Source organism: Choristoneura fumiferana, chromosome 23, assembly GCF_025370935.1.
Source record: "Choristoneura fumiferana chromosome 23, NRCan_CFum_1, whole genome shotgun sequence".
In the NCBI taxonomy this organism is placed as follows: domain Eukaryota; kingdom Metazoa; phylum Arthropoda; class Insecta; order Lepidoptera; family Tortricidae; genus Choristoneura; species Choristoneura fumiferana.
The window spans coordinates 15,003,860-15,014,237 of record NC_133494.1 but is presented as its reverse complement, the minus strand read 5'-3'; the positions used below and the strand labels follow the sequence as shown (position 1 = coordinate 15,014,237).

The 10,378-nt window shown below is 39.2% G+C and overlaps 2 protein-coding genes across 3 annotated transcripts; both read right to left on the bottom strand.

Moving 5' to 3' along the window:
* Positions 1-650: 650 nt before the first annotated feature.
* On the bottom strand, positions 651-3,908 carry LOC141440711 (glyoxylate reductase/hydroxypyruvate reductase-like). 2 transcript variants are annotated; one of them, XM_074105256.1, is made up of 4 exons: positions 3,784-3,908; positions 3,299-3,396; positions 2,955-3,103; positions 651-1,645 (listed from the first exon to the last, which is right to left on the bottom strand). In XM_074105256.1, exons 2-4 carry the CDS (start codon positions 3,370-3,372, stop codon positions 1,452-1,454), a joined length of 417 nt encoding a protein of 138 aa, XP_073961357.1. In that variant the 5' UTR covers positions 3,373-3,396; positions 3,784-3,908; the 3' UTR covers positions 651-1,451. The 2 variants fall into 2 exon arrangements, with proteins under 2 accessions (XP_073961357.1, XP_073961356.1); XM_074105255.1 differs by lacking the exon at positions 3,784-3,908 and having other exon boundaries at positions 653-1,645; positions 3,299-3,757.
* Positions 3,909-4,106: 198 nt separating this feature from the next.
* On the bottom strand, positions 4,107-9,930 carry LOC141440709 (glyoxylate reductase/hydroxypyruvate reductase-like). Its single transcript, XM_074105253.1, has 7 exons — positions 9,741-9,930; positions 8,894-9,030; positions 7,885-8,074; positions 7,099-7,262; positions 6,200-6,364; positions 5,480-5,605; positions 4,107-4,685 (listed from the first exon to the last, which is right to left on the bottom strand). Exons 1-7 carry the CDS (start codon positions 9,803-9,805, stop codon positions 4,567-4,569), a joined length of 966 nt encoding a protein of 321 aa, XP_073961354.1. The 5' UTR covers positions 9,806-9,930; the 3' UTR covers positions 4,107-4,566.
* Positions 9,931-10,378: the final 448 nt, after the last annotated feature.

Below are 10,378 nucleotides of genomic sequence, written 5' to 3'. Positions count from 1 at the left end.
TTGCCTTTGGAAATTCCCTTTCAAGTGATTGATAGACTGTCAGCTAATTTTGAGGAGGGTAATGCTTCAGCGTCTGGATATAGCAGCGACGCGCCACCATCATATTGGGAAGCTATGGGCGAGGATCAAAAAGAAAAGGACGACCAAGACGGGTTTGAACAAAATAAAAAAGGAAACGAAAAAGAATGAGCTTAAAGCCTCACAGTAGCACTGACTAAAATTAAGATTTGATTAAGTTAAGTTAAAAAAAAACTAAGGCACCTATGGCCTTACAGATCTATAGAAGATATTTAAAAGCATTTAAAAATATTTATTTTTCGTATTGTAAGTACCTATATTCAGTATTAAAATTGCAAACAAAATGTATTGTGTAAGAGTGTATGTATAAACGAAGCATACCTATTACTCATAGTGTATAAAATGAGTGTGACAGTGGCTGGTGGAATTGAAACAAAAAATGTCCCAAAAGGTTCAGCTAGAGCTAGGGCCATAAAAGTAAAAAAAAAAAAACAGAGGCCCTGTTTAAGATATTAACAACGAAAAAAACCCGATAACAACTAAATGAAGGCTTTCTGGTAAAGCTAGTACTATAAATAAATAATATGTCTATAAGTGTATTCTTTATGTATTATCCTATTATGTATTTCGTTTTCCTGAAGACATGACTCATAGATGGCGTATTGTGGGAAAACCTTGATGATAAACACAATTGTTTAAAGCGCGTACCTCTACTATTTCTGTTATAGGGGTGACTAATACGTTAAACTAGCTCAGGTATAGTCAAATTGTTAGTTTAATTCAAGGCTGGCCAAACCCAGGGGGGCTACTACGAAATTCGAAAATCCCGTTCCTGTCACTCTCGTATTAAATAATATTAGCGTCAGCGGGACGGCAAGATACGAAGTAAAAAGCACTGCGTAGTATAGGGACAGGATCGCGGGCCAGTGGCGTAACTATAGGGTGGCAGGGCCGGCAAAATGCCACGGGCCCCGACCCAAGAGGCCGCTAGCTCAGAAATATTTTTTTAACATTGTAACTGAGTATTTTATTTTACTTAAAATTAAACTAAGTACAACGTGACGATTTTTACTGATAGGGCCGCATCAAAAGAATTTGCCACAGGCCCCTGATGGTATAGTTACGCCACTGTCGCGGGCCATAAATTGGCCCACCAAACCCGTAAACGCGTTGTTGGGACAATGCGCGACTAATTTTATAGTAGTTAAGTACGTAGGTATCTAAAAAAAAACTATTTGTTTCATTTTCTATCACACGGTGTGGGTTGAGGGCAGAAAGAAATACTGAATGCGTTCGCGAGACTTGCGTTAGACAATACGGCCTGGTCCTGGGGGGCTACTACGAAATTCAAAGTTCGTACCGTACCGTCTCTCTCACTCCTACAGCTGATATGATAGTGATATGATGATGGTGAATAGGTACTCAGGATTGACTCACCTATGAACTTGTTCCAAGTTTTCAGTGAATCGTCTACCAGCGCCCAGCATTAAAGCGATGGCAACTTCAGCGACCGCAGAACTTAGTACGTTTGGCGTATTGGACAGTTTGATGCCACGGGCCTTTAGCTCATCTACATTGCAGTGGTTGTAGCCTGCTGATGCTGTTGCGACGACCTTGAGGGAAGGGCCTGAAACATTTGGTGGTTGGGATGGAAATCCTTATTCTAACAATTATTATAAAAGCGAAAGTATTTTAAACCGCAAAAGCGATTTAGATACTCCCCATCAGGTGACACGCATGCTCGTTTGCATCCTCTTGTATAAAAAAAGATGAGGTATGAAGATACTGTACGATCCTGGCAAGTACATAGGATAGTTTTAACCCGCATAGTACTAGTGGGGTAGCATTAATAAAACTGTGTCCTTTATCACTTCCTCTCTAATAACTAAGCAGCTCTAAAACTAGACAATGTTAATGTTTTCACTAATTATCACTAAATTGGCATATTTTACAAGAATGGCTATTAGAAGTTAGAGATCATTCTGTAATGTTGCCGAACCGTTGAGGTAAATATTACTCGTGTATGTTAGCGTGATGAGTCCTGTGCGTGGTATTTTGACTATGGGCTATTAGGAGTTGGTGATAATTAAATTGGCATATTTTGCAAGGTGGGCTATTAAGAGTTGGTGATCATTAAATTGGCATATTTTATAAGGTTGTCAATTAGGAGTTGGTAGTGCCTTTTTTACTGCAAGACGTCAAAGATCAAGTGATCAAAAACGCAAAAAAATAATGCTATTTTTTTTGGCTATGAAACTGTGGCCTATTTCAAATGGCCAATTTGACAATACAGCATTCTTATGTTGGTAACATAACACGAGGTATAAGTAATAAATTAATTAAGTATGTTCTTGTTAAAATTAGGTCAGGAAGATAACCTTGTACATAAGAAGTGAGATAAAATTGTTATAAAAATTACATAAAGTCCTGCACATATAATGTCATGACATGTCTGATAAAATAACATAAAATATGTTAGATAAGATAGTTAGTCCTTTCATTTTTATCTAAATGTTACGAAACAAAATTTTGCATCATTTGTCATCTTCAAATTTCAAAAGTAAAATGGTTCCTAATTTCTGCCTAGGTAAAGTAAGTAAAGGTGTTACATAAAACAATTTTTTTCTTGACTTGCCTATGTTGATAATTCTGAATATTAATATTGATGGGTCTAGGTTGGGTCAGACTCATCATATCAATGCATCCACGCTGCTCTGAGCAAATGCCAGACTCATTGGTGTATCTAGGGTTATTTTTCAGGGGGGCCTGGCCTGGATTTTTGTGTGAAGATATTAGAATTATAGAATTTTGAATCGGTAGTCCAACATACTGGGGTGGGCACAGCCAAACCGGCCCCCCCTTTATATACACCTATGGCGAAACTTGCCCCCCCTTAGATCAGGGCCTGACAATCATCATATGGTAAGCTAAAGTACCTGCAGCATCCAACAGTTCCTTGGTAATGGGATGGTGGGAGACCCAGACGAGGGCAGATATTCCAGGAGCCAGTCGCAGGAGCTCCTCCTTGTTTGTGGTTGCACCTTCCTCGCCAAAATGGTTGTAGCGACTTACAATAACTGTAAAACTAAAATTTAAATTAAAGATAGGTTTTTTATGGGTGAATAGTCAAAACAAGTTCGTATCGTACCGTCCATCACTCATTTTAAATAATATAAGCACCAGCGGGATGACAATATACGAAGTTCGAATTTTGCATTGCACTTCGTAGTAAAGGGGGATCGCAAGATTCGCGGGAATAAAATAAATCACAATTACTTACTGTTCTTGCAGAATTTTCGCCGCTGGTTCCGGAAAGTCATTTGATGAAATTAAAACTTTTAAATCCTTAGTCATGTTTGCAATTTCAGCACAGTCTGTCTGCGAAACAAACCCTATCAGTGCGCATAACAGAGGCAAGTAAATTATCATTGTATCGCAACAAGCTTATCACTTTTTATCAGTTAACAAAGGTACAAGTCACACGCAAATCAAATCACAGATCTACTCTTAACTTTTAAGTACTACGCCGCGCCGGCTGAACGTCTAGCTGTTTCAATTGAAGTAGGTAGCGAAATAAAACCAGGCAGTATAATAGTAACTATCTCTTGAAACCAGTCTTCATGGAATGTACTCCGCTATTCAACTGTTAGCTACTAAAACTAAAGAAAACAAAAAGTCTCATAGTGAAGTTAACTTTTCGCGTAGGTTTGACTTGACTGTTATGATATGACATGCTTGGGTCGTGTTGACGCAAAATGTACATACCTATTGCTCTTGATAACCTGACATTTGAATAGGTCAATTGAATAGATACAATTTTATCTCAACGGCATAAGGTGTATTCTAAAAAAAAGCAGCCAAGCCCAGCCAATCATAATTATGTGGTTAAACTTAACCAAGGGTAAGAGAAAACTGACTGACATTTAATTTGTCTGACAATTCGCTTGAGATAGTTCTACTCGAACTTATGAACTTAAACTCTACTCTCCAACAGATGTCGCTATATGAACAGGAAGCTATAACGTTTGTTGTGGAATTCGTTAACAGGGTTGATTTTCAGAAAAAAAAAACAATTTTAGTGTCGACCACGTTATATAACTTAAATAATAAATAAATATCATGTGACACCTAGTCTCAAACTGCATAGCTTGTACTATGGATACTAGGCAACGGATAAACATACTTATATAGATAAATACATACTTAAATACAGTCATATTAAACATCCAAGACCAGAGAACAAACATTCGTATTATTCATACAAATATCTGCTCCGGCCGGGAATCAAACCCGGTACCTCAAGCTTCGTAGTCAGGTTCTCTAACCACTTGGCCATCCGGTCAGATATGAGTTGGTAACTTGCTATTCGCTTCGAAAGTCTACTCGCCTTTGTTTGAGATGTTAGTGGAGATTACCTAGATGGTCAAATCATAATTCCTGTACTAGTAGCTTTATAATATAGGTTTTTAAATTATACATTCAATATATATTTTGCAAAGCTGATCTGACACATAATAGCAAATAATACAAATTTCAGTCTAATATTCACTAAATTACAGGATTCAACATGGGTTTACCCTCTAAAGCTAACAGCACGTTTCTCGCAGAAATTCTCGCCATTGCGTTCCTCGTTTCAATTGTGGCACTACCAACGTGTGGTAGAATATCTGAAAACAGAAAACATAACTATTTCAGGGGGCTACTTCGAAATTCGAAAATCGAAGTTCGTATCATACCGTCCATCTCACACTTATTAAATAATCTTAGTGCCAGCGGGACGGTAAGATACGAAGTTCAAATTTGGCACTTCGTATAATATCGGGCCAGACCAATAACCAATAATAACATCGGACTGGCCACGATAGACATGCTTGGATTTGGCTGTTTGAGTTTGGTACTTAGTCATAGCGAATGCCAATTCGGAACGTCCGTTGACAGTTACAATAAAAAAAAGAAACTTGATTTAACTTGAATTCACACTCTAGAATGTTTCGCGAATAATTGAGAAAAATACTGTAAATTTTCTTAAATATAGGGTGGAGGCTGGAGCCAGACCAGACGAGCTTAATTTTTTGAGTTGTGAGTCGCGTATTTTCGGTCGCGTAATTTCTGCTGCATCGGTTTTATACAAAAGTCCAGTTTGTGCCACACGCAATGAGGGTATTCACAGAGGCGAAATATCGCTAGATGGCGTTAGTACCTATCGAGAGGTCCGTTTGACGTTTGACGTTTGCTCATGATAGGTTAAAAAGTTAAAAAACTTGTAAAAAACTAAATGAGCCAATCGCAAGCAAACGTCAAACGTCAAATGGACCTCACGATACTAACGCCATCTAGCAATATTTCGCCTCTGTGAAAACCCTCATTCATAATGAGTCAACTCATTTTGAGTTACGGTCGTCTGGCTTCACCCATAACGGACAAAAAGACAAGCGAGTTGCTCTGTTCAATTTTAACTTACAGCAATTAGGCAATTGGACGAGAGGGTGGTCCTTTGCGATGGGTTCAGGAGTGACCACGTCAAGTCCGGCGGCGAAAATGCGGTTTTCTTTTAGAGCCCGATACAACGCATCTTGATCTATTACATCTAAAAATATAAAAAACAGATAAGCCTGTGCTTCCAAAGAACCTTAACATAGTAAATAATTTATATATACTCGTAGCAATGTTTATTTTAACGAAAGTATATCGAGACAAAAAGGAGCTTTGGTAAGTATGTTTTTATTATTCCAGAGTTCCAGCCATCTAATATACCAAATTTCTGTAGAAGAAATAATTATCATTTATTTATTTTATTTTATTATTTTAAGAACACATACAGTCGTATATTAATACAGGTAAACCAAAAACAATATAAAGACCTCGAGGTTCATAAATATTCATAGGTACTAAAAGTTATTTAAAACTAATGTAATAATAACCAACACACACATTTTCACATCTATGTAATATACATATACCTATAATACCTTAAAATTAGCTATATATATATATATATATCGTTTCAGAATCTCTGAAACGGCTCCAACGATTTCGATGAAATTTGGTAAGTGGGGGTTTTCGGGGATGAATGACAAATCGAGCTAGCTTGGTCTTATCTCTGGGAAAACGTTTATTGTCGAGTTTAAGCCCGAGCAAAGCTCGGTCGCCCAGGTACTTTTATATTATTAGGATAGTTTACCTCCTCTTGCGATATTGACTATCACAGCATTCTGCTTCATAATGCCGAGTGTTTTGTCGTTGATGAGATGTCGCGTCTCCTCCGTAAGAGGGCAGCACAATATCACGTAGTCACTCAGTCGGAGTAGTTCTTCAATGGGAAGACGCTCTGCTCCCAAGGCTTTCGCTTAAATAAAAAGAGAAGTAATTAGAATATTACTAGCCAGCGAGAAAAAAATATAATATAGCTGTTGAAGTTTGTATGAGTCTATCGCTAGATATCACTACTCGCTAGATGTCGCTCAATGGGCCTACCACGCCCAAGTCTAAACATTATTTTTCTAACCGATATTTTTGTGCTAAAGAGATCTTATGCTTCGTTTTCATACGCCTTCTGGCACTATTACTTATTCTGTGCTTCTAAAATTACCTAACCGACTCTGCAGTTCCAAGGTAGTTAGTTAGGTACTTATGATAGAAGTTTCAAATCGGGTTTCCAGTTCAAAATTCGAAGTTCGTATCATACCGTCCCTTTTACTTTTCCAATAAATAAATAAGTGGGAGCAGAACGACACGGTCGACACGACAGTATAAGGCTGGCAATGTGCTGACGTAGAAAAAAACTGCAGCCCTGAAGTCCTCTTATTATTAACTAAATTGGAAACTGACGTAGTTCGCACTGGGCTAGGGTGCGAACTAGCTACAGTCCAAGCCCCCTCATTCTGAGATGAGGCCTGTGTGCGACGTATATAGGCTGGGATGATGATGAAACTTAAATGTTAATTCAGACATTAGGTACGTTGTGGAGGTACATATCAGAGAACCGCAAGTTTTTTTCTATACAACACATGTATTTTTTCAGAAAGTAAAAATGTTAGCATGTTAGCAATATTAGCACGAAAAGGTGCTACTTAAACTTACCCTCAGGCTTATCAGTTCTTCCGCTGTAAAGGAATCTCTTGACGTCGAAACCTCTTAGCCTCCGGAGGACGGCCTGCCCGATACCGCCGAAGCCGACTATGCCGACCGTGCTGCCAGCGATGTCCTGCCCCAGCCGCCATTGCACACCGAATTTACAATCGCCACTAGAAAAGGTCAATAATACCAGTTTACTTTACAGGGACTTAGTTATAGTCTAATTATTATCAGAATCTGATAAATAATTACCTACTATAAGCTAAAGTTAAATGTAACATATTTAGCGACATTTGTGTGATACGTATAAGTTTGCCTCTTACCGCTTCTTCATACCACCATAATCATAAACATATCAGCCGTAAGAAGTACACTGTTGGACATGTCCTCCCCATATGCCTCCAGTTGCTTCGGTTGGAAGCGGCTGCATCCACCGTAAACCAGTTCATTCGTCCATCTCGTTGATGGCCGTCCTACCGACCGCGGTCTCCATTGGAAAACTTTTTGGCCCCAACGGTCATCTGTTCTCCTAGTTATTGCCGAGCTGATTCGCATGGCTATGTCGGTATGTTGCTTGGGTATGTTAGTACCACAGGTTTACATTATTATGGCTGTTGTTAATGTGTTATAGCATTAGCATCCATAAAGGAACCTTGCTTCTTGCTGCTTCTAGAAATACCTACACAGTTTTTACCATTCTCGAATCGAGGACGGTATTAAGGAGGAAGTGAGTGAGCTATTTGGGACATAAGCCGGGATGACGATGGTATGATTTCTAAAATCTATACATACCTTTCTAGTTCAGCCACGCCTTCCTTAAACCGGCGGGCCGCAGCGATCACCAAGCCCACGGTGATGTCCGCCACAGAATCGTCGAGGACCTGAGGAGTGCTGCCGAGCGGCAGCTGCCGCTTCTCGAACTCGTGGATGTCTATGTGATCCGTTCCCGATGACATGGTGGACACGCATTTTAGATTAGGCCCTGGAATCAGAAAGGGTCATGGGTTAGTCGGTCAGCACGGGTAAGTAGCGCAAGTAGTTACACCCGCATGCACCCACCAGCACCAGCAATAGGGTAGACAACATGGGGCGTGCAATGAGGCCAGGCAGCGTTAGTGTTGCCTCCCCTGTTGCTGGTGCAGGCAAGTTGTACGCCACTGGTACTGGGAGGAGAGTGCAAAGCGGTGAATTGAATTCCTCTGAAATAAAAGAAAATAGAAAGAATAAAAAAAGGTTTATTTTTCAATACTTATAACAAGGCTTAGAAAATACTACAGGCAGTCATACCTAAAGCCATTTTCCAAAGAGACTTGACCCCTGAGGTGCCATGATCACTACAATGAACACGAGCCCCGTGTCCAGGGTCTACGAACACGGGGCTCGTGTTCTTCTATTTCAAAGACGGTACTGCAGGGCTACTACGAAACTCGAAACTCGAAGTTCGTGTCGTTCGGTCCCTCTGACACTTGTACTATTTAATACGAGAGCGAGAGGGACGATACGACACGAAATTCGAGTTTCGAGTTTTCGTAATAGCCCTGCTGTTTCAACAGTATCGGAATAGTTCTTTTTTGTGAGAAACGACCAAACGAGCAACGAATCTGCATGCAAACAAATTATTACCATCGCCTATGAATATCAACAACTCAAGGAGAGCCACTGGGGCTGAAGACAGAGTGTTGTGGCGCGCCATGGAAGAGGCCTATGTCCAGCAGTGGACTGCTGTGAGCTGATGATGAAGGGAACCATTAGACTCCTTAAGCTCTTTAAGCGGAGTCATTGGTCCGAGTACAAAACTAACCAGCTAAGTCAAGCAGCGGTCCCGTCAATCGGTGCTTCGTATTCCAGATGATGGCGTCCACGTTCTTTAGCTCTTTCTTGATCGTGGGCAGGCTTTCAGGCTCAAAGTCCAAATGCGGCACCACGGTGTATTGGACCCTGGAAATGAAAGAAAAAAAGAAAAAGATAGAGAGGTTTAGTTCCTCCCTCTCAGTACCACCATCTTACAGTACTTAATAAGACGAAAACTAGCAATAAAACAAACTTACTTGGTGACACGTTAGGACAACAAAAAAAGTCGACAAATGAAAGGACTAGTCGTTTCAAATCTTTATTGAAGTCCGGAGTAGATTCTTATGAAGAGAAAATTTGGAAGAATAGCAGTTTTTGCGGGATAGCTATAAAAGAATTCTTCGTAGATCAAGTCGCGGGAAAAAACTATAGTTATATAAATAAAAATTCTAATTCTAGTAGAGTAGGTACCTAGTCAGATGTAGTAGTGTAGGTGTCTAGTTCAGAGGAGGCTGTGCCCAGCAGTGGGACGTATATAGGCTGGATGGATGGATGGGATGGAGGTACCTAGTAGAAAATTACAGCTCTTTTCATTGATTACTTGCCAACAAAGTGAAAATTTAATTTTAGCTTGTAACAATAAAGGTATGTACAGATTTTGAGTACTTTCCAGTGCTATAAAATTTACACTTGAAAGCGTTGCCATACATAACATAACGTGTATAATTTACCATGCTGATCATTGGATAATTTGTGAAATATATTCAATTCAAAAGTACCCCAAAAATTGCAACACATGCAAACTAGCGCGTTCATAACCTTAAGAGTTTATTTAAAAAGTAAAATAAATAACTTACTTGTTCTTTAGCAGCTCTAACCCGGCGGCGGGAAACGTCTTATTAACAATCAAAACTCTCTTCATTGCAATTTTTAAAAAGTATTTCGCGTAACTTCAACTCAAATATTAAACTGAATGCAGCCTATACCGGTATCAATATAAATACCTAAATTATCTTTATTACAACAGATAACAAACAAAACGTCCTGTGTGCCTTATGTGAAATGATGTAACAGTAAACGCACGAAATACAAATTTATCGAAAGTGGTGGGAAAAATTGGAACTAAACTCAACGCGTACTTAATAATCAAGCTTTGTCGGGCGATACTAGCGCCACAAGAATTTCCACGTAAATTTGCAATACTTCTCTTTTATGAATGACATGACAAGATAGTTGGTGCTATCGATTGCTGAAAATCTGACTTTATGACAGTGGAAAAAACTTTAATACGTGCATATTTTAAAATTGTTATGGGGATGACCTTGAGGACTTTACCTTGTAAACTTAATGTCATTTTATTATTCATTCATTCATTAAATGCACAATTAAATGGTTGTTGCTATTAAATAATTGGAATAGACTAGAAACTACCAAGGTCCGAATTCTGACGTGAAAAAAAAAACGCTGCGAATATATCATGGCTAGACCGCTTCTA